Source organism: Sus scrofa, chromosome 1 (assembly GCF_054392235.1).
Source record: "Sus scrofa isolate SSC_HxYL_T2T_F1_AM1 chromosome 1, Sscrofa_HxYL_maternal_Yorkshire_Landrace_v2.0, whole genome shotgun sequence".
Lineage (NCBI taxonomy): Eukaryota > Metazoa > Chordata > Mammalia > Artiodactyla > Suidae > Sus > Sus scrofa.
In genome coordinates, this window is record NC_139383.1 from 102002308 (window position 1) to 102027019 (window position 24712).

At 37.0% G+C, this 24712-nt stretch overlaps 2 protein-coding genes across 2 annotated transcripts; both read right to left on the bottom strand.

Moving 5' to 3' along the window:
- Positions 1-2627: 2627 nt before the first annotated feature.
- LOC146406256 (olfactory receptor 4C3D-like) lies at positions 2628-3560 on the bottom strand. Its single transcript, XM_085013690.1, has one exon. It carries the CDS (start codon positions 3558-3560, stop codon positions 2628-2630), a length of 933 nt encoding a protein of 310 aa, XP_084869816.1.
- Positions 3561-12044: 8484 nt separating this feature from the next.
- LOC100154169 (olfactory receptor 4C3D-like) lies at positions 12045-12989 on the bottom strand. The gene has a single exon (XM_001925776.5). The coding sequence runs from the start codon at positions 12987-12989 to the stop codon at positions 12045-12047; it is 945 nt and encodes a 314-aa protein (XP_001925811.4).
- Positions 12990-24712: the final 11723 nt, after the last annotated feature.

Consider the following 24712-nt stretch of genomic DNA (forward strand, 5'->3'; position numbering starts at 1 on the left):
TCAACACTCATTACATTAATCATTAATTTAATTTTATTGGCTTACAAAGTGTTTTGTTTTGTGTCTCCTTGCTGTGCTATGACTCTGTCAATGATACTAACTGTACGACTTATATCCTGTCTATTTTATAAGTTTTTTTCTCTTACCTAAACCAATATGTATCCAAGACGCCAATAAAAATGAGCATAGCTAAATATCTTGAGGAAATAGATCATATTTATGACATCTAGAGAATAATTACAATAGTGTGATTCTTGATATGAGAAGGAGGAAGAAGGTAAAATATTTCCTGGATTATATTAGACTCGTAAGATGAGGACCCAGAGAATTTTAAATTCTCAACAGGGCATAATACACAAATTATCACCAGGAGTGGCACATCAATGGTATTTATTTCACCTGATTGGGGATGAATTTCCTAGTGTCATAGGACATAAATTGTTCATGAAACATCTTCCAGATATTGGTTGACTTTTGGACCAAAGATATGGACAGTGAACTAAAATATTGCCTGCCATGTGAGTAAACAAAGGGTGTGGCAGCCATCAAGACACCACGCTACTGTCACCTTCATGGTAAGCCCTAAAGGGAACACAGGATGGGAAAAAAACTACCAGCCATTTACCAGTAACCTGCTCCAAAAATCCAGGATGGGCACCCTGAGGAGATTCAGGCTGAGAAAGCACAGGACACAGACCCAGAGAGCTGAGGTGCCTATCCAAGGAATGATTGCAGTGAGCCCAGACCCTGCATCTTCCCATGCATGGAAAAGCTTTAAGTTCCTTCACTTGAGGTATGAGGTTTTCTTTTATTAAAAGTAATCTTGATGTTCTGACGACATGCTCATATATCCTGGCTCCTCCCTTTGCATCTTCATAGCAGTTTCTCTGCATTATCTGAGATGATCCAGCCCATGCCCAAGTCTTCAGAACATCCAGCAAATAAAATATAATTCTTAAATTTTAAGGTTTTTTTTTTTTTTGGTCAATACTAGCACCACTTGTTGAAGAGACTCTCTTTTCTCTGTTGTATATTCTTGCCTCCTTGGAGACAGCCAAGCACATCTTAGTAAACATTTTCTCCCCAGTACAGTTCTGGGGCATTAATGTATGGTCAATTTGTGGAAGAAATAGTTCGGGTTGAATGCGGACTTGGATTTTCTGAAAAGTAAAATTAGTTAGAATGCTGTAGTCAGAGAGGCTTGGATTAACAAGATGTAATAATGTAGAATCACCTGTTATTCTCCACATATGTAGAGGCACATTGCAAGTATCTCTTACTTGCAGAAGGTTCACCTTAGCCATTTTGATTTTTTGAAGTTCTATGTTAGTGCATATTTTCACTTATGATAATGAAATCTGAAGGGGATTTTTACTTTTACCAAAAAAAAGTTACCATACTAGTGTTGCTCTTTTTTAAAAGTGAAGTGGCATAACTTGAACTTTCAAAGAGAGGAAAATAGAGTGATGAACTATATTGCTACATGTGAGACAATTCTACAATATATGGATGATATCTCCTTGAAATTCAAAGTGCATTAATTATTAAGATTGCAGATAATTTTGTCTGTAGACTTAAACATACCACAGATAATCATATTTCATTAGTAAGAAAGTATGTTCAAGTTTTAAAGACTTGGGTTGGAAGTTGTAGCTGAAACTTTGAAAGGAAACCACCTTCCAGTGTAATATTTCCTAGCACACTTTATGGATGAAGCATGCATGATGTAAGAGGCAAGTAACGTAGTGAAACTCTTTTGGATTTAATTTGCTTTTAGGTGAAGTGGGGATGCTAATAATGGAAACACCAGTTTTTACATGGGTAAATCAGTGAAGTGAATATACCTGGTAGTTGATAAAGCATCAATTTATGGTATATATATGTATCACAATTACAGAACCATAGCTTTGGAAACTAATCATATTCATTCAAATTTGATAAAAGATTCTTAAAATTGTTTCAAAGGACTCAATTCATGGTATGGAAAATGAAAACATTTCTTTTATATTCAAAACTATTGGCCATAGGATTTTAAGAAAATAGAGCAAATTCAGAGTAATTTCTAATTATCTTTGTGCCAAGTAAAGAAATAGATTGCAAATTAATCTTTTCCCTTTTTATAAGTGACTCTCTCCTTGCTTTTGGTAAATTCATATTACAAAAAAAAACAAAAACAAGAAATCCCTGCTGTAATTCTTTCTTGCAACTGCCCCTTTTCTATGCATCTACTAAGAATTTCTATCCTTTCTTTGCTTTAATACAGGTTTAAGAAAAATTGAAGAAGCTCTGAGACCAGGGTGGAAAAGCCAATTTCATCCAAGTAACACCAGTGAAGAATTTAGTAAAGTAGTATAAGAATCTGGAGTAAAACATACTCTATATTCATAAAAAGAGGGTTATATAATTGTTTTTCCATTGTCTATTCTGAAGTTATGAACGTGAATATTGAAGCCTTGCGAAGAATATTAAATGTTATCAAGATGACTAATAAATACTTAGCCACTGTTAAATAATCAACAAATATTAGTTTTGGCCTTTATTTCTGTCACTGATCTGCAAGATTTCTTAGTTTCCTTTCACAATTTACAACAGATATAAACCTCCCTATGTACATGAATTATTAATTTCTAGGCATCATGCGCAACCCAAGTTACTCTCCTCTTCAACAAACACTTCATGGCATTTTTCAACTCTGTGTTTCTCACTGTATAAATGATAGGATTTAACATGGGAGTGAAAGTTGCACAGAACAAACTCACCAACTTGTCCACCGGATAGGTGGCCACAGGACATATGCAGATGAATATACAAGGGACATAAATGAGTACCACTACTGTAAAGTGGGAGACACATGTAGAGAGGGCTTTGCATCTTCCTTCAGAGCCAAGGGATTTTGGTGAGCTCAGAATGACTATGTAGAAGGTGAGTAGCATGAAAAAAATGAGCAAGCACATGCCCCCAGTGTTAGCTGATATCACTATTCCATGCCAGGAGGTGTCAGTGCAGGCAACTTCCAACAGTGAGAAGAAATCACACATGAAGTGGTCAATGACATTGGGACCACAGAAGGGCAATTCAAGCACCAAGTGAATTTGCACAGTAGTGTGTATTATCCCTCCAATCCAGGCCACCACAACTAGGAACTGACAGAGCCCATGTCTCATGATAGTCACGCAGTGCAGAGGCTTGCAAATGGCCACATAGAGGTCATAAGCCATGGCAATGAGGACAATGATCTCTGATCCTGCCAGGAAGTGTTCTAAAGAGGGTTGAATCATGCAGACACCCCAGGAGATGGTTGTCCTCTGGTACAGCAGGTCAATGGTAATTTTGGGGGTAGAGACAGAGGTGAAGGAGGCAACTATGAAGGACAGGTGAGTGAGAAAAAAGTACATAGGAGTCAAAAGTGTGGGGCTGAGGGAGATGGTAATGACAATGAACAGATTGGCCAACAAGGCAACCAGGAAAATGGACAAAAAGACCATGAAGGGTATATTCCACAAGTGTGGAACTTGTCTGAGTCCCAAGAGAACAAATTCAGTCACATTGTTGGGACTCATGTGGAAATCCACTTAAGAAGGAACACACTCCTGGGTCCTGAATATCTACAAAAAATAAAAAATGACATGTCTTCAACAGGAAAGTGTTATGGTCTCACTTTCTTAAAACTAGAGTCATCACACTCAGTGAGGAGCATGTCCTTGGCAGACCTGCCCCAGTCTTTGTTTCAATTCTTCCTTACTTTCTCCACAAATTACATCTCTTCAGACACCTAGCACATTTCACCCATTAAATATCTGTGGTGCAACATTGGATACATAAACACTATGCTATCTAAATAAGATCAGCATTTCTTCATGTGTTTGTTGACCATCTGTATATCTTCTTTGGAGGAATGTCTATTCAGGTCTTTTGCCCATTTTTCCATTGACTGATTGGTTTTTTTGCTGTTGGGTTGTATAAGTTGTTTATATATGCTAGAGATTAAGCCCTTGTCAGTTGCCCCATTTGAAACTGTTTTCTCCCATTCTGTAAGTTGACTTTTTGTTTTCTTTTGGGTTTCCTTTGCTGTGCAAAAGCTTTTCAGTTTGATGAGGTCCCATGGGTTTATTTTTGTTCTAGTTGCTATTGCTTTGGGAGACTGACCTGAGAAAATATTCATGATGTTGATGTCAGAGAGTGTTTTGCCTATGATTTCTTCTAGGAGTTTGATGGTGGCCTGTCATATATGTAAGTCTTTCAGCCATTTGGAGTTTATTTTTGTGCATGGTGTGAGGGTGTGTTCTCGTTTCATTGCTTTGCATGCAGCTGTCCAGGTTTCCCAGCAATGCTTGCTGAATAGACTTTCTTTTTCCCATTTTATGTTCTTGCCTACCTTGTCAAAGATTAATTGACCATAGATGTCAGGGTTTATTTCCGGATTCTCTATTCTGTTCCATTGGTCTGTCTGTCTGTTTTGATACCAGTACCACACTGTTTTGATGACTGTGGCCTTTTAGTATTTATTGAAGTCTGGGAGAGTTATGCCTCCTGCTTGGTTTTTGTTTCTCAGGATTGCTTTGACGATTCTGGGTCTTTTGTTGTTCCATATAAATGTTTGGATTGTTTGTTCTAGTTCTGTGAAAAATACATAGAACTTCCATATGACCCCACAATCCCACTCTTGGGCATCTATCTGGACAAAACTCTACTTAAAAGAGACACATGCACCCGCATGTTCATTGCAGCACTATTCACAATAGCCAGGACATGGAAACCATCCAAATGTCCATCGACAGATGATTGGATTCGGAAGATGTTGTATATATACACAATGGAATACTACTCAGCCATAAAAAAGGATGACATGATGCCATTTGCAGCAACATGGATGGAACTAGAGAATCTCATACTGAGTGAAATGAGCCAGAAAGACAAAGGCAAATACCATATGATATCACTTATAACTGGAATCTAATATCCAGCACAAATGAACATTTCCTCAGAAAAGAAAATCATGGACTTGGAGAAGAGACTTTTGGCTGCCTGATGGGAGGGGGAGGGAGTGGGAGGTATCGGGAGCTTGGGCTTATCAGACACAACTTAGAATAGATTTACAAGGAGATCCTGCTGAATAGCATTGAGAACTTTGTCTTGATACTCATGTTGCAACAGAAGAAAGGGTGGGGGAAAAAATGTAATTGTAATGTATACATGTAAGGATAACCTGACCCCCTTGCTGTACAGTGGGAAAATAAAAAAATAAATAAATAAATAAAATAAACAAGAACAGGTTTTTCCTCCTGCTTCTAACTCCGAGTGACTTTGTAGGTCATTTCAGTGTTTCATGCTTCTGAGCCCTCCTCTGTGTCCGAGAACTTACACATTGTAATTTTCAGTTGTATCTTAGAAATGGAGAGTTGGCCCACAGATTTAAGAATTATTCCTTCACTGATAATTCACATTTGAACTCTCAGGTCTGAATGTGCAAAGAAATACACCATCAGTAAATATCTATCACAAGCAGAGTGTTACCAGAAATATATATATATATTGGTGACACACTATCCCTGGTACACATCAGAACACATAAGTTATTCGAGCATGCTTCCTCCCATGCAGTAGTGCCAGGCATGGTGTCTTCAGTGTCTGAAACCTATTAGGTGATGAGTATATGCTTAGTGAGTTGCCATTCTCCATGGGCAAGAATAATACTGCTTCCCCAGATCATAAACTTGGGGGGAATTCAAGTATTCTAGTTCTCCTGCTCTGTTTATCATTTCTCTCTACAATGTGAGAAATATAAATGGACACTGAAAGGAAGTTGCCCTCCAGTTTAATAGTTTCTGCCACATTTTATGTGGTAAAATTTTAAATTACCACTGGGAAAAACTATGTTAATTGTTCATTTTACTTTAGAAAATTAGTGGGCTTGTTAATTCGTATTTTTTGTTCTTCAAATTTATGTTCTACATCAAGTTAAAATAGTCATCTTTAGTACAAGCACAATTTCGGTCGATTGCATAAAAATAGATACCATTGAATTAGTATTTATTACAAGGTATATCAAGCAAAAGAACTCTTTTATTCAAAAAATAAGGGTTTAAAAATAAGTTTAAACTTATTTAAAGTTTAAATAAGTTTTATTTTAAAACATTTTATAGTTTTAAAAAATAAGTTCTAAAAATCAAAATTAAATGTTGGGAAGAAAAGAAATAGTCTGCTAGGTAAGACAGAGAGATAATGTATTATACATATATACACAGACCAACAGAAACAAACATAAAATTTATTAGTTTTTATAAATACTTATCAAAGTTCACACATTCAGCAAATATTTATTGGACGCTTACTATGTGTATGAATGTGTTCACACAAAGTCCAGAAGAGTCTGCCTGTTAGATGCCCTTAATGCCAGAAATTCATTAACAAACAGCAGCGGGGACCCACTCATGATATATTTTTTCTTCTTACTCCTTTATTGTTCCGTTAAATTCATTCTCATGCCTTCTCCCATCTTCCCATACTGCCCATCTTCCATCATTCCTGGTTACAGGATACTGCATTTCTAATAGAATGAGAAATTTGGGAATATAAATTTCCTAAGGAAAGTGAAGATAATAAATGAATATAATAAAATTGATTCTACAAAAAAAATGTCTTTTCTTTCAAAGATAAATGGCTAAAGAACTTTATTTTTTAATTATCCATAGTGAAAATGCTATACATATGTGGAAACAAAGTACAGCAGCTCCATTGCACTCCCTTATTCTAAGTTGGGCTCCCAAACAGATCAGAGAATTATAGTGTGTACATAAATTAAGTGTTAGACATAATTAACAAAAATGTTTTAAAAATAACTATGAAAAAATAGAAATGACATTGAATGTTCAACATCAGAAAAATGAATAATTAAAAGAGTGTGTCTCTGATGTACAGCTTTCACAAGATGATTTTAAAAATTAGGCAGTATCATAGGAGTGTACTTAACTTATAAACTGAAGAAAATATTTGATGAAAATTTGAATTGTATAAATATTCTAATTTAATTCTAACTAAATTTGTTATCATTTTACATATTTTAAATATTTATCAATAAGAAAAAAATAGCCCAAACTATTTTTACTTCTAAATTGATAGTATTATCTTTCAAGGTGTTTTGTATGCTGAAGAAGGAAGTAAAATTTCAGATTGGCATAGATGAGGAGAAATGATTTGTAAGATCAGAAAGTCTATGATCAAATGATTTCCTGGAAAAAAAAATCTTACCTTTTAACTTGTCCACCATAACTACAGGCTCGGGCCCTCAAACAGCTGTCAGTTTATTAAGTAAGAAGTAGAGTTGTAAGATGTAAAAATGTCAACTAGCTAAACTATAAGTGTTTTGTTGATTTATAAAAGTACCTATGGTAGACCTTAAAAGTACTGCAACATATTCTGTTTTCAAGTGAATTCCATGAGGTTTCTTATTTGTGGCTAATTGGACCTCAGGGGTATTTCATTACTGTTAGCAGACCTTGCCCACAACCTAATCATGTCATGTAAGTTAACTGAATAGCAGAACTGAAGTTTTATTGCATTCATCACTTATTTTGAACCTCTCCCTGAGTCTACATGAAGACAAAGTACTATGACTAGACAAAAAAAAGGTGATTCTCACTTAAATACATGTGAATTTAACTTTTGATAACATATGAGCTTATTATGGACTCTCAATGTTTAGTATTGTGCAAATTAAACATTTAGGAATATAAAAATATGATTTTAATTGTATTATATTAATTTTACCTGATCTAGAATTTATGCAAATCATAATTTTTAAATGCTATTTTCAGATGAACATTAAATGATAATTTTGAATCCTATTGTAATATGGCATTGAACACAAGATTAAATTTATAGTGCCTCTTCAAAGGAGTTCTTTCCCATGCCAATTCTGGAATTAGATTACCATGATAATGATGAACACAATTCTATTCTTCAATTATAGTTAGAGATGGCGAGTTGCATTTATTTCAATCATTTAATTGTAATTGTATAATATCCAAATGGAATAGCAAAAAATAGGCAATAGTACTCAAATTTACCACAGAAAAAATATAAGACCAGCAGTAAGAATGCCATATGCCAAGAGGAAATGAGAAGCTAGGGCACTAAATCCTGGGCCAAAACTCTTAATTTTTTTTAAATTTTTATTGGATGGTAGGTGATTTACAATGTTGCGTTAGTTTCAGGTGTAAAACAAAGTGAATCAACCATACATACACATTTACTATTTTTCAGATTCTTTCTCCATGTAGGCCATCACAGAATATTGACTAGATTTCCCCATGCTATATTGTAGTCCTTGTAACCAATCAATTCCCTATATAGCAACATGTACATGCCAATCCCAAACATCCAGTCCATCCCTCCCCACATTTTCCATTTAGTAACTATAAGTTTTGTTTTTGAAATCTTTAAGTCTGTTTCTGCTTTTTGAATAAATCCTTTTGTATCATTATTAGCACATAAAATTGATCTCATATGATATTTGCCTTTCTTTAAGTTACTTCACTAGCATGAGAATGTCTAGGTCCATCCGTGTTGTAGCAAATGGCATTATTTTGGTTGTTTTTTTTTTTGGCCAAGTAACATTCCATTGTATATATATACCACACCTTCTCTATCCAGTCTTCTGCTGATGGGCATTTTGGTGGCTGCTGTGTTTGGGCTACTGTAAATAGAGCTACAGTGAACAGTGGGATGCATATATCATTTCCAATTATGGTTATTTCTGGGTAGGCCTGGGATTGCTAGATTGTATAAAAGTTTTATATTTAGTTTTTTAAGGTTCCACACTTCTCTCTGTAGTGGTTATACCAACTTACATTCCCACCATCAGTGAAGGAGGTTTCTCTTTTCTCCCAATCCACAACATTTCCTATTTATTATTTGTAGACTTTCTGATGATGGTCATTATGACTGATGTGATGTGATATCTCATTGCAGTTTTGATATGCCTTTCTCTAACAATTTATGATGTTGAGTATGTTTTATGTGTATTTTGGCCATTTGTCTGTCTTTGGAGAAATGTCTATTGAGATCTTCTTCTTTGATTGGGATGTTTGATTTTTTGTATATAAAGCTGTATGAGATATTTGTATATTTTGGAGATTAATTCCTTGTCAGTCACTTCCTTTGCAAAGATTTATGGCCAGATTTATGGTATCTGGCCTTATGTTGAATCACTATTAATATACATCTCATTGGACTTCCTATTATGGCTCAGCTGTTTAAGGACCTGATGTTGTCACTGTGCTGATGTGGGTTCAATCCCTCACCCCATTCAGTGGGTTAAGTTTCCACAGCTGCAGCACAGGTTGCATCTGCAGCTTGGATTCAGTCCCTGGCCTGGGAACTTCCAGATGCCATTGGTGCAGCCATAAAAGTTTTTTAAAAAATTGAAAAATAAAGCTGGTATAAGACTAGATTTAATTTTTATCCCCTATTAGGGGAAGAAAGTTTTCTTCAAGTGCTGCCATTGATAAGACATTGTGTGGGTTTCTGTGCCCTTAAATAATCTGTTTTGTTTTTTTTTTGAAATCTTGTGTTTTGGGTTCAATGAATAAATATTTTTTCATAGGGACATACGATCTTTTTGTGTTTTCAAATCTTTTTGATGTTTTTTAAAAACTTATCAAATACCAAAATTTAACTAAAATTCTTTAGCCTCCAGTTATTTCTGGGACATTTCAAAGGAGCCCCAAGTCCTCTCAGAGAAGAACATCAAGCTAGTTAGGCTTGTTAAATTATTTGAGAAACATTGTCAAGTGACTGAAGATGGACTGTAGTTTACAGTGTATAAAGGTGTTGATTATAGATATTCCAAAATGAATAAGGGATTCCTAAAATTAGAATATCTTTTTTTTTTTTTTTTTTTTTTTGTCTTTATGCTATTTCTTTGGGCCGCTCCTGCGGCATATGGAGGTTTCCAGGCTAGGGGTCGAATGCGAGCTGCAGCCACTGGCCTACGCCAGAGCCACAGCAACGCTGGATCCGAGCCGCGTCTGCAACCTACACAATAGCTCACAGCAACGCCGGATCGTTAACCCACTGAGCAAGGGCAGGGACTGAACCTGCAACCTCATGGTTCCTAGTCGGATTCATTAACAACTGTGCCACGACGAGAACTCCAAATTAGAATATCTTGATAAAATATAATCAATCATAATCCTTGTTATTATCCTTAAATGTTATATATCACAGAACTATCCCAGTTTTTTGTCAATTAATTTATAATCAAATGTTTAACATGCCACTTTAAGTGTTGTTCTTGTGGACAATCTATATTTTATATTAATCCTTTCATAAAATGAAGATCTTCAAAAACTTCATAAAAGGAACTTTTTGACAAATTGCATCACTTGTTAGAGACTCTCTTTTCTCCATTGTATATTCTTGCCTCCTTGGAGACAGCCACGCACAACCTAGTAAACACATTCTCCCCAGAACCATTCTTTGGAGTTAATGTATGGTCAAATTATGGAAGAAATACCTCATGTTGATCATTTACTTGGAGAAAGTGATTTTAGGAGATGCAACATGATTGGAGAGTTGTAGTCATAGAGACTTGGATTAACAAAGAGTGATGTAATAATGCAGAATCACCTGGTAATCTCCATATACATGAAAGAGGTTTGCAGGTATCCCCCCTTTTCTAAAGGTTCAACTGAGCCACTCCCATATTAGGAAGTCCTATATTAGTATATATTTTCATTAGTGAGAAAGAAATACAAAGATATTTTTGATTTTATAAATATATATATTAATTATAGGGTATTATATATGTATATATAATATCATAGAGTGCTGGTCATTTGTAAAATGAAGTAGTATAAAACGTGAACATTCAAGGAGAAGAAAATACTTACAGTGCGAAAATATATTGCTACTCATGAGTCAAGTCTACAGCATATAGACAATATCTCCTTAAAGTTCAAAGTGAATTTTTAAGTCTGCAGAAAATGTTCTTATCTATAAACATGGCACAGATAACTGTGATTCATTAAAAGAAAGTAAGGTTGAGTTTTAAAGACTTGGGTTGGAAGTTTGTTGCCGAAACTTTGGAAAGGAAGCAGGATTTTTTATAATAAGCACACTTTATGAAGTAAACGTGTGTGATGTGAGACAACTAAATTAGTAAAATCCTAGGCTTTAAGTAGCTTTTCTCTAAAATGGGCATGTTAATAGTGGAACTACAAATTCAAACTTTGATAAATCAACCAAGTGAATATGCCTGATAGTAAATAAGGTGTCAGCTTAATGTAAATATATGTATCAGACTTACAGAGCAAGAGCTTTGGAATCTAATCATATTCCTGTTCTTTCAAATTTGATAAAAGGTGCATATCCTTTTTCAAATGACTCCTCAAGTCATAGTTTGGAAAATGAAACCATTTGTTTTATATTCAAGACTGTGAGGCATAAGGACATTTAAGAAAAGAGTACATTTAGAATAATTTCAAAATTTTGGATGTATTTTGTTCCAGGTAAAGACTTAAATTGTGCATTATTGTATTCTCCTTGTGTGGATATCTCGCTTCTTCTTCTGGTAAATTTGTAGTACAAAAAAAAAATCAGCTGTGATTCTGTCATGTTGTGCATTTTCCTTATGAATCTATTTAAGAATTTTTATCCCTATTTGCTTTCCCACATGTTAAGCAAAAATAGAATTTCTGAGACCAAGGTCCTTAGGAAGACAATTTCATGCAAGTAAACCAAATAAAGTATTTAGTAACGTGACAGTAAAACTCAGAAGAAAAACATGCTCTGCAATGATCAAACCAGGACTTTATAGTTACTTTTACATCATCTACTCTGAAGTTATGAACATGAACAATGAAATGACAAAGTTTATTAAAAGTTATCAAAATGCCTAATAAATGCCTAGCCACTATTAAATATTCTACAAAAACTCAAACACTAGTTTTGCCTCTTTTTTTCTGTCAATGATCTACAAAATTTCTTAGTTTTGTTTTACAATTACCCAAGAATAATTCTCCCTATATATAAATTATCAGTTTCTAAGAATCAAGAACAGTCTCACTTACTCTCCTCTTCAACAAAGTCTTCATGGCATTTTTCACCTCTGTGTTTCTCACTGTATAAATGATAGGATTTAACATGGGAGTGAAAGTTCCACAGAACAAAATCACCAACTTGTCCACCGGATAGGTGGCCACAGGACGTACGTGTGTAAATATACAAGGGAAAAAAAAGAGCACCACTACTGTAAAGTGGGAGCCACATGTAGAGAGGGCTTTGTGTCTTCCTTCAGAACCATGGGATTTCAGGGAGGTCAGAATGACTACATAGGAGATTAGAAGCATGAAAAAGATGAGCAAGCACATGCCCCCAGTGTTAGCTGATATCACTATTCCATGCCAGTAGGTGTCAGTGCAGGCAAGTTCCAACAGTGAGAAGAAATCACACATGAAGTGGTCAATGACATTGGCACCACAGAAAGGCAGGTCAAGCACATAGAGAATCTGCACAGTAGCATGTATTACCCCTCCAATCCAGGCCACTACCACCAGGAAATGGCAGAGCCCAGGTCTCATGATGGTTGTATAGTGCAGAGGTTTGCAAATGGCCACATAGCGGTCATAAGCCATGGCAATGAGGACAATGATCTCTGATCCTGCCAGGAAGTGTTCCAAAAAGAGCTGGCTCAGGCAGCCTCCCCAGGAGATGGTTGTCCTCTGGTACAGCAGGTCAATGGTAATTTTGGGGGTAGTGACAGAGGTGAAAGAGGCATCTATGAAGGACAAATGAGTGAGAAAGAAGTACATGGGAGCTGAAAGTGTGGGGCTGAGGGAGATGGTAATGACAATGAAGAGATTTGCCAGCAAGGTAACCAGGAAAATAAGCAAAAAGACAATGAAGAGCATTTTCTTCAAGTGTGGATCCTGTGTGAGTCCCAAGAGAATGAATTCAGTCACATTGTTTGGAGGCATGTGGAGATCCATTTAAAAAGTAACACCTTCCTGGTTTCTGAATTATCTATAAAGCAAAAAAGAACAACACCTCTAATCAGGAAAGGATTGCAGCCTCAGTTTCTTAGAACTAAAGTAGTTGCTGTAACCGAGGAGCATGTCCTTGGCAATCTTGTTCCAATGATTGTTCCAATTCTTTCTTAATTCCTCTAGGAAGTTTTCTATCTCTTCAGACACATGGTACCTGTCACCAGAGAAATTCCTACAGGGTAAATTTTGATGTGTCACTTACTGATAAAATGCTATGTTATCCACATAAGATCAGGTTTCTCCCCCTGCTTCCAAGTCCAAGTGACTTTGCTAAGTAGTCTCCGTGTCTCATGCTTCTGAAAATTTCCTGTGTCTGTGAGCTTACACATTGTAATCTTCAAATGTATCTTATAAACTAAGAGTTGCCCCACAGACTTAAGAATTATTCCCTCTGCCATGAAAATTAATATTTTAACCCTCAGCTCTAAATGTGCAAATAAATGCACCATCAATAAATATCTATCATAAGCAGATTATTACTAGAATTATATATGTCATCAGTGACACACTCTCCCTGGTACCCACTAGAACACATAATTATTCCAGTGTGTTTCCTCACATAAAATAGTGACGGGAATGATTTTCCAGTGCCTAAAACCTGTTAGGTGATGAGTAAGTGCTTAGTGGATTGCCATTCTCCATGGGTAAGAATAAGACTGATTTCCCAGACTATAAACCTGGGGGGAATTCAAGTGCTCTTATTCTCCTGATCTTTTATCATTACTCTCTACATTATGAGAAACATAAATGGACACTGAAAGGAAGCAGCCCAACATTTAATAGTTTCTGTTACACTTTATGAAAATATTTAATTGCCAGTTGGAAAAACTAAGTATGTTTTACTCTGGATAATTAGTGTGTTTTTAATTGATATTTTTTATTCTTCACAATTATTTTCCACATGCAATTTGAAATAGTCATATTCAGTAAATATACAGTTTCTGTAGACTTGTTAAAAAAAAAAAAACTTCCTGTAGTTCCTGCTGTGTCAACCTAGGTTAACATCTAACTGCAGCAGCTCAGATCTCTCAGGAGGTATGGATTCATACCCCAGCTCAGGGCTGTAAGTTAAATGATCAAACTTTACTGCCATTGTGGTGTAGGTCACAGCTGTGTCTCACATTCAGTCCCTGGCCCAGGAACTTCCATATGCTATGAGTGCAGCCATACAAATTTCAAAAAAACGGAAAAGAAAAGAAATGTGCATAAGTGTTCATTACTGAAGGATCTATCAAGCAAAGTAAATACTTATTTTCAAAGTTTTAAAAATAATAATTAAATGTGGAGAGCAGAGATTTTGTCTTCTAGATCAGATAGCGAGATAATGTGCTATACATATATACACAGAGTAACAAAAACATATATAAAATTGATTACCTACTATAAATACCTACTAATGGTCAGTCATTCAATAAATAATTATTGGACACTTAATATGTATATGAATGTGTTCATAAAAATCCCTGAAGAATATGTCTATTAAATGTCCTGAATGCTTGAAATTTCATTACCAAATAGCAGCAAGGCCTCCATCCATCACATTAATGATAGTCCCACTCCTTTATAGTTCAGCTACATGCGTTCTCATGACTTCTTTTCCCATCTTCCCATAGCATCCATCCTCCATCTTTTCTGCTTACAGGTTAATGCACTATCAAGAGAATAAGAAATTTGTGAGTGATAATTTCCTAAGAAAAGGGAAAGAGGAGACATAAATGTAATATAATGCATTCTACGAAAATACATCTTTCTTTGAAAGATGTATGAGTAAAAAGCTTTATTTTTTAATTATCCAAATTGAAAATTATGCATATGTGGATAAAAAGTGCAGAAACGCCATTGCATTCCTTATTCTGAGGTGGGCTTGCTTGCCTAACAGATCAAAAAAGAATATATTTTACAAAAAGTAAGTGTTAGACATAATTAAGAAAAGTGTTTCAGAAGTAACTATGAAGAAATATAAAACACTTTAATTTTTCTTTGGCTCTATAATATACTATCTAGGAATAAACCCTAAAGGAACAATTTTTAAAGGAGAAAAAGTGCTGTTTACATATATGTCAACACAATCAGAAAGAGCTGGTGAAAATTTAGAAACAACATTGACTGTTCAACATTGGAGAAATGGATAATTAATAGTGTTTCAATTTGATTAAGGCACAGTTTTTAACAGGTTTTTAAAAATTGTCCAATATCATAGGAAAATTCTTGTTTGTATTCTTATATGAGAAAAATTTTGGATGCAAATGTGAATTGTATTATTCCTATTAACTTAATTATACCTAATTTTATTATTATTCTATTTTAGATTTATATCTATAAGAAAAAATATTCCAAAATATTTTTACCTTGAAATTTGTGGTATTGTACTTGAGTCTGTATTTCCTGATGTTTAGTTTGCTGGAAAATGGATTTAACTATGAGAGGGGCAAGGATGCAGGGTGATTTCATGATGTGTAAGATCCATTTAAACCTGAGAGTCTATAATTACTCAACTTCCTGAAACAAAATCTTACCTATAAACTTGTCTGACATAACTCCATGGCCAGGGTCCCAGGCAGCTGTTACTTCACCAAGAGAGAGGTTGTTAAGATTAAAAATGCCAACTACAACTCTGCTTCCATGTTTCTTTGTTGATTTATAAGTGATATCATTGGATAAGCCTTAAAAGTGCTACCACATACCCTGTTTGCAGGCAAATTCTATAAAGTTTCTAAACTGTAGCTAATTGGCCCTCAGGGGTATTTTACCACCCTTCACAGATCTTGCTAACAACCCAATTATTTCATCTATGATAAGTGAACAGCAGAGAATTTTTACAGCACTCATCTTTAATTTTGAATGCATCCTTGTGTTTACATGAACACAAAACAATATGACAAAAAAAAAGCAAACAAAAATAGTTGAACCCTTATTAATTTAGGTATTTGCTAACATATGGACTTATTATGGAGTCTAAATATTTGGTATTATGCAAATTAAGCATTTAGGAGTGTAACTATCAGATTTTTAAATGTTATAATAATTTGTTTTTTAATTGAGCTACCACTCATGCACCATAAATTTAAATATTGTTTTCAAATATAAATTAAGTGATAATTATGAAGCCTATTAAAATATTGGCACTTCACATCAGGTAAAGTTTATAGTGCTTCTTTAAAGTAGTGTTTATTGTGCCAATTCTGGCCTAAAATTAACATGGTAACAATGAAAATAATTCCATTCTTCAATTATTCTTATACATTATAAAATTCATAGATTTCAGTCAATTAATTGTAGTTGTAAAATATCTCAATGGAAGAGAAAAATGGGCAATGATACTCACAATCTGGAACAAATTAATATAAGATAGGGAATAAGAACATCATCTGGACAGGGGAGAGGACAAGATGGTGGAGGAGTAGGGGGACATGCTTGCCCTCTCCGACAAACAAATCAAAAAAAAGCACATCTACAGAATAAATGACTCGCACAGAACAGCAACCAATCACTGGCAGAGGAACCTAAACTCCAATAATGGCAAGAAGTTCATGACATTACTGGGCAGAACGGGAGAAAAGAGGAGAGGAAGAGAAGGTGAATCCGAGCGGGACGGGCGCTCCTGAAAGGGAACTGCAGAGGAGAAAGTGTTCCCGCACCCTGGAAAGTCACCTACTGGGAAAAAGATCAAACAAACCAGAGGAATCTCCAGATGCAGAGAAGAGTGTAGCAGTAAGTTGGAGTACGGAAAAGCCAATCAAGAACCCAATGGTCCATCTGAACTACGGGCACAGTCACCAAAAATTGAGATGCCTGGGTGGGGGCTGGGCACCGAGACCTTGCCTCCGAAGGTTAGTCCCTGAGAAAGGGCCGGGCGACGCCTGCATGGGGCTGGGCACCGAGACCTCGGCTCCAGAGGTTAGACCCTGAGAACGGGCTGGGGGGTGGGGTGGAGCAGAAACTGCTTGGGAGGTCTAGAAACCATTTGACGGGGCAGAGAAAACAAAGCTGTCCCAGAGGAAGGGAACAATACTCTAGGGGCGGGGATGTGGAAAGCGCATCAGAGGGAACCTGGGAGAAGAGCCTGGTCTGAACCCGTGCTGGGGAGGGGAGAGAAGAAGGGGTGGGTCCCCATAGAATACCCCCACGCCACAGCAAGCTAACAGGCCCGCTAGCTAGCAGAAAGCTGTGCTTCCCAGTGCATCCCCTCTCCCCACCCCAGCCACCCCTTATGCTCTTGCTGAACCTGGGACCACCTGCCAACCAGGAGGGCTGGCCTCAACAATTGCCTGGAGCCTACCACTGCAGGGGCTTTCCCTGCACAGGCCTGCTTGCCCTTTGGAGGGGCTACACTTCCGCAGAGCAGCACCAAACACCACCAGCCCCCAAGAAAAGGCCTGCAGCCCAGAAAATCTAGAACAATCCTAGCCAGGCCATGAATAGATCGGCCTAATTCTAGAACGGTTTTTCTGAGTCGGGCTGCCCGGGGAAGGAGCCTCTTGGGTCTCCAATGGCCCTGCTACCCGCCCAAGCCCCCAGGGGATGCCCTAGTGGATCAGCTGCATGGGACTGCCAGCTCCAGGCAGGACCCCCTGTAGCCCAGAAAAGCTGCAACAAGCCTGGCCAAGTTGGGAAAATATCTCAGATGGTTATTCTGAGTCGGGATGCACCAGGGAGGAGCCTCTTGGGTTTCCAATGGACCTGCTACCCGCCGAAGCCCCCAGGGTGTGCTGAGACCTAGTGGATCAGCTGCATAGGACTGCCAGCTGCAGGCAGGACCCCCTGCAGCCCAGAAAAGCTGCAACAAGCATGGCCGAGTCAGGAAAAGATCTCAGACGGTCCTTCCGAGTCAGGCTGCCCTGGGGAGGAGCCTCCTGGGGTTCCAGTGGCCCTGCTACACGCCCAAGCACCCAGCGGGTGCCCCACTCCCACGGAATAGCTGCTCAGCACAACCAGCCCCCTGGAAGAGCCCCTGTAGCCCAGAAAAGCTGCAACAAGATTGGCCAGACTGTGAAAAGATCCGCCTACATTCTCAGGCTGTCCTTCTGAGTTGGGCTGCCCTAGGGAAGAGCCTCTTAGGTTCTCAGTGACCCAGATAGCTGCTCCAGCCCCCAGGGGGTGCTGCCCTCCTGAGGAACAGCTGCCCAACACCACCAACCCCCTGCAAGAACCCCATAGCCTAAAAACACCAGAGCAAGCTCTGCATGACCAAGTGAAATCTGCTACCATCATGGTGTGGACCTCCCAGTCCTTTCTGCCCTCAGGAAGCCCTCCTTTGCTTCAAAGAAACACTTTTAGCCCCATCAACACTCCAGAAAAGCCACACTGTCTCAAAAAAGATGGAACAACTACGCCAGCCCTCAGGAAATATTCCACGGCAGTGACAAGGCAAACACGGCCTGATCACAGAGAGTGCAACTCCCTCAGGAGAAAGAAAACAACAAGCAAGATGAAGAAGCTGAGAAACCACCACCAATCAGACCAACAGGAGAACTCACCTAAAACAGTCAGCAATGAAACAGATCTCTGCAGTCTGACAGACCTGGAGTTCAAAAGAGAAATAGTGAAAATACTGAAGGAATTAAGAGAAGATATGAACAGTAATGCAGATACCCTCAGAATGGAACTAGAAAATATAAGCAGGAGCCAAGAAAAACTAGAACATTCATTTGCAGAGATGCAAACTGAACTAGGGGCAGTAAAAACCAGAATGAATAATGCAGAATAACGAATCAGTGATATGGAAGATAGAATAATGGAAATTACTCAATCCGGTCAACAGACAGAAAACCGAATCAAAAAACTGGAAAGCAATATGAGACCTATGGGATAATATAAAGCAGACCAATCTACGCATAATAGGAATTCCAGAAGGAGTAGAAAAAGATAAGGGGATGGAAAATATATTTGAAGAAATTATCGCTGGAAACGTCCAAAATTTAAAGGATACTGAGCTCAAGATACAAGAAGCACAGAGGGCCCCAAACAAACTGAACCCAAACAGACCCACACCAAGACACATCATAATAAAAATGGCAAAAGTTAGTGATAAAGAGAGGATCCTAAAGGCAGCGAGAGAAAAACAGAGTGTTACCTACAAGGGAACCCCCATAAGATTATCAGCTGATTTCTCTACAGAAACACTACAGGCCAGGAGGGAATGGCAAGAGATATTTAAAGTGCTCAAAGGAAAAAATACGCAACCTAGAATACTCTATCCAGCAAGAATATCATTTAAAAGAGAAGGGGAAATAAAAATTTTTCCCAACAAACAAAAACTTAAAGAATACAGCAACACAAAACTCAGGTTAAAGGAAATATTGAAAGGGCTTCTCTAAACCAAAAAGAAAGGAAGGAAAGGGAAGAAAAAAGAAAAGAAAGAAAAAGAAGAAGAGGAAGAACTAGGACTGAGGAAACCACAATCAGAGAGCAGTCACTCAAATAAGCCAGCATACAGATTTAATCATGAACATGCTTCAAACAAAATGAAATTAAAAAGAAAAAAATAAAATAGAGTCATCAAAGCCATAAAATGTGGGCAAGGGATGTTAGGAAGTAAATAACCTTTTTGTTTGTTTGTTTTTATGTTTATCTTCTTAATTTTAATGTAGTAATGAAGTGTTTGAACTTACAGGACGATCAGGTTAAAACACACAATTATGGGAAGGGGTTAGCATACTTACAAAACAGGGCAACCACAAGCCAAAAGCAAATATTGCACTTGCAAAAAAAAAAAATACACTCAAGCGGATAATAACAGGAGACCATCCAACCAAAAAAAATGAAAGGAAGAATGGAGAACCATAGAATCAAATTGAACACGAGGTTAAAATGGCAATAAATAATCATCTACCAATTATCACCTTAAATGTCAATGGACTGAATGCCCCAATCAAAAGACACAGAGTGGCTGAGTGGATAAAAAGGCAAAAAACTTCAATGTGCTGCCTACAAGAATGAAAGGGTGGGGAATAATATTTCACGCCAATAGACAAGACAGAAAAGCAGGAGTTGCAATGCTCATATCAGACAAAATAGACTTTAAAAAAAAGACATAAAGAAGGACAAAGAAGGACACTATTTAATGATTAAGGGATTCATCCAAGGAGAGGATGTGACTATCATCAACATATATGCCCTAAATATAGGAGCAACCAGATACACACAACAAATATTAACAGATATAAAGGGAGATATTGATGAGAATACAATCATAGTAGGAGACCTTAATACCCCCCTCATATCAATGGACAGATCCTCTAGACAGAAAACCAATGAAGCAACAGAAATCCTAAAGGAAACAATAGAAAACTTAGACTTAATTGATATCTTCAGGACACTACATCCAAAAAAAATCAGAATACACATTCTTCTCAAATGCTCATGGAACATTCTCAAGAATCGACCACATATTGGAACACAAGCGAATCTCAATAAATTTAGGAGCATAGAATTTATCTCAAGTATCTTCTCTGACCACATTGCCATGAAATTAGAAATCAACCATGGGAAAAGGAAAGAGAAAAAACCTACTACATGGAGACTAAACAACATGCTACTAAAAAACCAATGGGTCAATGAGGAAATCAAGAAGGAAATTAAAAACTACCTTGAAACAAATGATAATGAAGACACAACCTCTCAACATCTATGGGATGCTGCAAAAGCAGTGCTCAGAGGGAAATTTATAGCAATACAGGCCTTTCTCAAAAAAGAAGAAAGATCCCAAATGGACAACTTAAACTTCACCTAAACGAATTAGAAAAAGAAAAACAAAAAAGTCCTAATGTCAGCAAAAGGAAGGAAATTATAAAGAACAAAGAATAAATCAACAAAATAGAGACTCAAAAAACAATAGAGAAAATTAAAAAAACCAAGAGCTGGTTCTTTGAAAAGGTGAACAAAATTGATAAACCCCTGGCCAGACTCACTAAAAAGAGGAGAGAAACAACCCAAATAACCAAAATTATAAATGAAAAAGGAGAAATCACAACGGATACAGCAGAAATACAAAAAAAAAACATAAGAGAATACTATGAACAACTATACAGCAACAAGTTTGACAATCTGGAAGAAATGGACAACTTTCTAGAATCTCGCAGCCTGCCAAAACTGAATCAAGTAGAAACAGACCAACTGAACAGACCAATCACTACAAATGAAATTGAAGAGGTCATAAAATCACTCCCTACAAATAAAAGTCCAGGACCAGATGGCTTCACACGTGAATTCTATCAAACATATAAAGAGGAATTGGTGCCCATCCTCCTGAAACTCTTTCAAAAGGTTGAAGAAGAAGGAATACTCCCAAAGACATTCTATGATGCCACCCTCACCCTCATTCCAAAACCAGACAGAGATACCACCAAAAAAGAAAACTATCGCCCAATATCTTTGATGAATATAGATGCAAAAATTCTCAACAAAATCTTAGCCAACCGAATCCAACAACTTACCAAAAAAAATATACACCATGACTAGGTTGGGTTCATCCCAGGTTCACAAGGATGGTTCAACATACGCAACTCAATCAGCATCATACACCACATTAACAAAAAAAAAAGTCAAAAATCATATGATCAATACATGCAGAAAAAGCATTTCACAAAGTCCAGCATCCATTCAGGATCAAGACCCTCGCCAAACTGGATATAGAGGGAACATTCCTGAATACAATCAAAGCCATTTATGATAAATCCACAGCAAATATAATACTCAATGGGAAAAACTGAAAGCCTTCTCAGTCAAATCTGGAACAAGACAGGGATGCCCACTCTCACCACTGCTCTTCAACATAGTTTTGGAAGTCCTGGCCACAGCAATTAGACAAACAAAAGAAATCAAAGGCATCCATATAGGAAGAGAAGAGATCAAACTGTCACTGTATGCAGATGACATTATACTATACTTAGAAAACCCTAAGGACTCAACCCCAAAACTGCTGGAACTGATTCATAAATTCAGCAAAGTAGCAGGATATAAGATTAACATTCAGAAGTCAGTTGCATTTCTGTATACCAGCAATGAAACATTAGAAAAGGAATGCAAAAATACGATACCTTTTAAAATTGTTCCTCACAAAATCAAATACCTCGGAATACACCTGACCAAGGAGGTAAAGGACCTCTATGCTGAGAACTATAAAACTTTAATCAAAGAAATCAAAGAAGATGTAAAGAAATGGAAAGATATTCCATGATCCTGGATTGGGAAAATCAATATTGTAAACATGGCCATACTACCCAAAGCAATCTACAGATTAAATGCAATCCCTTTCAAATTACCCATGACATTTTTCACAGAACTAGAACAAACAATCCAAACATTTATATGGAACAACAAAAGACCCAGAATCGCCAAAGCAATCTGAGAAACAAAAACCAAGCAGGAGGCATAACTCTCCCAGACTTGAAGAAATACTACAAAGCCACAGTCATCAAAACAGTGTGGTACTGGTATCAAAACAGACAGACAGACCAATGGAACAGAATAGAGAATCTGGAAATAAACCCTGACATCTATGGTCAATTAATCTTTGACAAAGGAGGCAAGAACATAAAATGGGAAAAAGAAAGTCTATTCAGCAAGCATTGCTGGGAAACCTGGACAGCTGCATGCAAAGCAATGAAACGAGAACACACCCTCACACCATGCACAAAAATAAACTCCAAATGGCTGAAAGACTTACATATATGACAGGCCACCATCAAACTCCTAGAAGAAAACATAGGCACAACACTCTCTGACATCAACTTCATGAATATTTTCTCAGGTCAGTCTCCCAAAGCAATAGAAATTAGAGCAAAAATAAACCCATGGGACCTCATCAAACTGAAAAGCTTTTGCACAGCAAAGGAAACCCAAAAGAAACCAAAAAGACAACATTCAGAATGGGAGAAAATAGTTTCAAATGATGCAACTGACAAGGGATTAATCTCTAGAACATATAAACAACTTATACAACCCAACAGCAAAAAAGCCAAGCAATCAATGGAAAAATGGGCAAAAGACCTGAATAGACATTCCTCCAAAGAAGAAATACAGATGGCCAACAAACACATGAAAAAATGCTCAACATCGTTGACTATAAGTGAAATGCAAGTGAAAACTACCATGAGATACCACCTCACACCAGTCAGAATGGCCATCATTCATAAATCCACAAATAACAAGTGCTGGAGGGGCTGTGGAGAAAAGGGTATACTCCTGCACTGTTGGTGGGAATGGAAACTGGTACAGCCACTTTGGACAACAGTTTGGAGATACCTTAGAAAACTATACATAGAACTTCCATATGACCCTGCAATCCCACTCTTCGGCATCTATCCAGACAACACTCTACTTAAAAGAGACACATGAACCCGCATGTTCATTGCAGCACTGTTCACAATAGCCAGGACATGGAAACAACCCAAATGTCCATCGACAGATGATTGGATTCGGAAGAGGTGGTATATATACACAATGGAATACTACTCAGCCATAAAAAAGAATGACATAATGCCATTTGCAGCAACATGGATGGAACTAGAGAATCTCATACTGAGTGAAATGAGCCAGAAAGACAAAGGCAAATACCATATGATATCACTTAGAACTGGAATCTAATATCCAGCACAAATGAACATCTCCTCAGAAAAGAAAATCATGTATTTGGAGAAGAGACTTGTGGTTGCCTGATGGGAGGGGGAGGGAGTGGGAGGGATCTGGAGCTTGAGCTTATCAGACACAATTTAGAATAGATTTACAAGGAGATCCTGCTGAATAGCATTGAGAACTTTGTCTTGATACTCATGTTGCAACAGAAGAAAGGGTGGGGGAAAAATGTAATTGTAATGTATACATGTAAGGATAACCTGACCCCCTTGTTGTACAGCGGGAAAATAAAAAAAAATATTAAAAAAAAGTACATCATCTGCCAAAGGGAAAATAGAAGCCAGCCCAGGATTTCCATCTTTAAAGTATTGTTTTACAACTAAATCACATGACACATATATGTTGCTACCTACTGCTAAAGCCAATTATAATTAATCAGTATTTGAAATTTTTTGTAAATAAATTTAATTCTACTCTTAAATATTCCTCTATGGAGATACACTAATCATATTCAAATATGCTTGCATTAATAATAAAATAAATTGTTCACAACTCTGGATATTCTCCAGAGAATGTGGTCACTGTACACCACATGTCATGAAGGAAAAGAGTTGAAGAAAAGTGAAACCACATGACCAAACTTAGTTTGAATGGACATCTCAACATTATAGTGCTGAAATAATATTTGTAAGGGCAGATAGAAAATAAAGTCTGAATGAGGATTTGAAATAAAGAATTATAAGAAATCTGAATTTAGCTGAAGTGTCACATTGAAAACCTCTTGGACTTGTGTATATACTCTGAAATGAAAGCCAGAGTCAAATCAGAGAATTAGAATGTGATAACAAAGTCATCATTTCCAACCTTAGGAAGGATTTGAATCCATTCACAATGGTTCACTAAATGGTCATCCAGCTTCTATTTAAAGGCTACAGTGCTAGTAGAGAGCAAGGGTAGAACCCTTACAACACTTGTTGAATCTAGGTCCCTAAGCCCTAGAGGGGTCTGGAATGGAAGAGAGTAGAGTTATGTCTAAACCTGTGAAAGTTTTCCATGAACATAATTTCTCAAAGAGGAGTTCCTGGAGAGAC